Source organism: Atta cephalotes, assembly GCF_000143395.1.
Source record: "Atta cephalotes unplaced genomic scaffold scaffold00026, whole genome shotgun sequence".
In the NCBI taxonomy this organism is placed as follows: domain Eukaryota; kingdom Metazoa; phylum Arthropoda; class Insecta; order Hymenoptera; family Formicidae; genus Atta; species Atta cephalotes.
In genome coordinates, this window is record NW_012130090.1 from 2,622,957 (window position 1) to 2,625,189 (window position 2,233).

General features: G+C 30.4%; 1 protein-coding gene across 1 annotated transcript in view; it reads right to left on the reverse strand.

Annotated features, from left to right (window-relative positions):
• LOC105620457 (E3 ubiquitin-protein ligase HECTD1-like) overlaps positions 1-2,233 on the reverse strand; it is a 16,233-nt gene that overhangs the window by 9,208 nt on the left and 4,792 nt on the right. Inside the window, 3 exon segments of the mRNA XM_012201947.1 lie at positions 101-497; positions 1,748-1,822; positions 1,824-1,907. Coding sequence (XP_012057337.1) covers positions 101-497; positions 1,748-1,822; positions 1,824-1,907 — 556 coding nt within the window.

Here is a 2,233-nt window from a genome sequence, read left to right on the forward strand (position 1 = left end):
TGTGTGTTGTTGTGTGTGTGTGTGTGTGTGTGTGTGTGTGTGTGTGTGTGTGTGTGTGTGTGTGTGTGTGTCGCGCGTAGGCGGGTGTATGTATGCTCACCCGATGTATCTGTTCCACCTTCCGGACTTCCGCTAGAGTACATAGTTGCTAGTTTGCCATCAAGGATAAATCTAAACCATCCATTACTTCCATTCGATAGTTCTAAAGCTGCCGCATCTGACCATATGTAAAGACAATCACGTCCTCGACATATGCACCAATCTCTCCAGTGATACGCTCTTCCTATTAACAATTCTTTCGCGTCTTCCATTCTTTGCTCTTCTCCCGATTGATTTGATTCCGCTTCTGGCTCGGGCGTAGTTTCTTGTGGCCCGGCTAAAGTAGCAACTTTTGAAAATACTCCTAAACGTGCGAAATGTTCTAAGAATTCATCTTTGCCTTTAATCATCAGATCCTGTATCATTTGCAGGACAATCAAATGACCATCCTCATCTTCCTATTAATATTAAAAAAACATACAAATATTTTAATAGTTTAGTTAAAATATGAAAAACGTAAACAAATAAGACGAAAGACAATAATAATAAAAATTGTTAAAAATATAAAAAGATAAAAATAAATACTGTACATCATATAATCCACTTTTATTATAAAAATTAAGAAAACTGTAGTCTACTTTGCAGAACGTAATAGATGTAGTAAAGTTTTCTTTCTTGATTCCTTCAAATCTTTTATCAAAATTATGTTAAAAAAATTTTTTTTAATTTAATTCATGCATTAATAAATAATCCATAATAAACAACTAATTGTTTTCAAAATTTTGATCATTTTTCCAACATATACATTATTATGTACATGAACTCTCAGATGAGGTTGATAGAATTAAATAATTTTAATGGATAATATTTGTACATTACAATATACGTATGGTCTGAAGGGATTAAATTACATTTTACTGAAATAAAATAAACATAAATATACTTTTAGATCTTATCAACAGCAAACAAGCAGTAGACGAAAGTAGATTTGATATATTTTTTTGATAAATTCTTGAATTTTTGATAAAACTTTAAAGTATATCTCTTTATTTTAGGCCCTTTCATGATTTCGTCATTAGCTCGCGTAATTCTTGTTTTTTTGCAATATTAATATTAAAGCTTCTATAATTTCTTTTTCACAATATATTTCCATATACACCAGAGGGAAAGGGAGAAAAAATAGAAAAAGAAGAGAGAGAGAGAAAAATTATTGCTTTAGTATCAGATATATTCCACTATATGAAAAGAATATTGATATAAGATATTTGTGAGATTTTAATAATACAAATAACTCAAATAAAATGTAATATCATATGGAGACATAAAATATGATTAAATTTAACTTTAATGAGTAAGAGCCGCGACACAGATTTTTGCATAGTGTATAAGAGAATCAACCAATCAAAATTCTTCTTTTCCATGAAACGGGAGAAAAGAAAGAATTCAGATTAGTTAATTCTCTTATATACTATGCGTTATGCATTAAGCATTATATAAAAGTCTGTGTCGCAACTTTTAAATTCATGCTTTAAATAAATTACAATAAGTAATTACATTTATGTTAATATTAAACGTATATAAAGTCTGTCAAGTCTATTAATTAAAAAACTTAAATTGAAAACTTATGGAATTATAAACAGCATAAAAAACGACTAAAACATTTTAATTAGAGTGAAATATGTAATAGATTAGATAGAATAGACATTACCATCGTGTCGAGAATGTAATTGTGAAAATTTGAAAACTCGCGAGTCATGAGACTAGATAATTTTGGACCAAACATCTACAAACGCTGTAGGTATTGACAATGATATCTTTATTTCACATTTCTCGACTAAATCATTGATATCGTCACTTGAATCCTCCCTCTGCACGCATGTTGAAATTATCGTAATTTTTTGTCTTTGAATTTTTGAGAACTCACATATTTCTCGATAAGAGAATTTTATTATGCAAACGCTTATATCGCGAATAGATGTGTATAATTTTGTCTCAGGTATCCGTTTACGGAAAAAAAACTTGAAAAGGAAGAGAGAAATTTCTCCCCTAATCGATAAACACATACACAGAAAAAAGAAATCTTTTCTTTTAAAATACAAGTTTAAGAAATAGATCACTTATTAAAAAATAAGCATCTGCGTGCGTGCGTGCGTGCGTGCGTGCGTGCGTGCGTGCGTGCGTGCGTGCGTGCGTT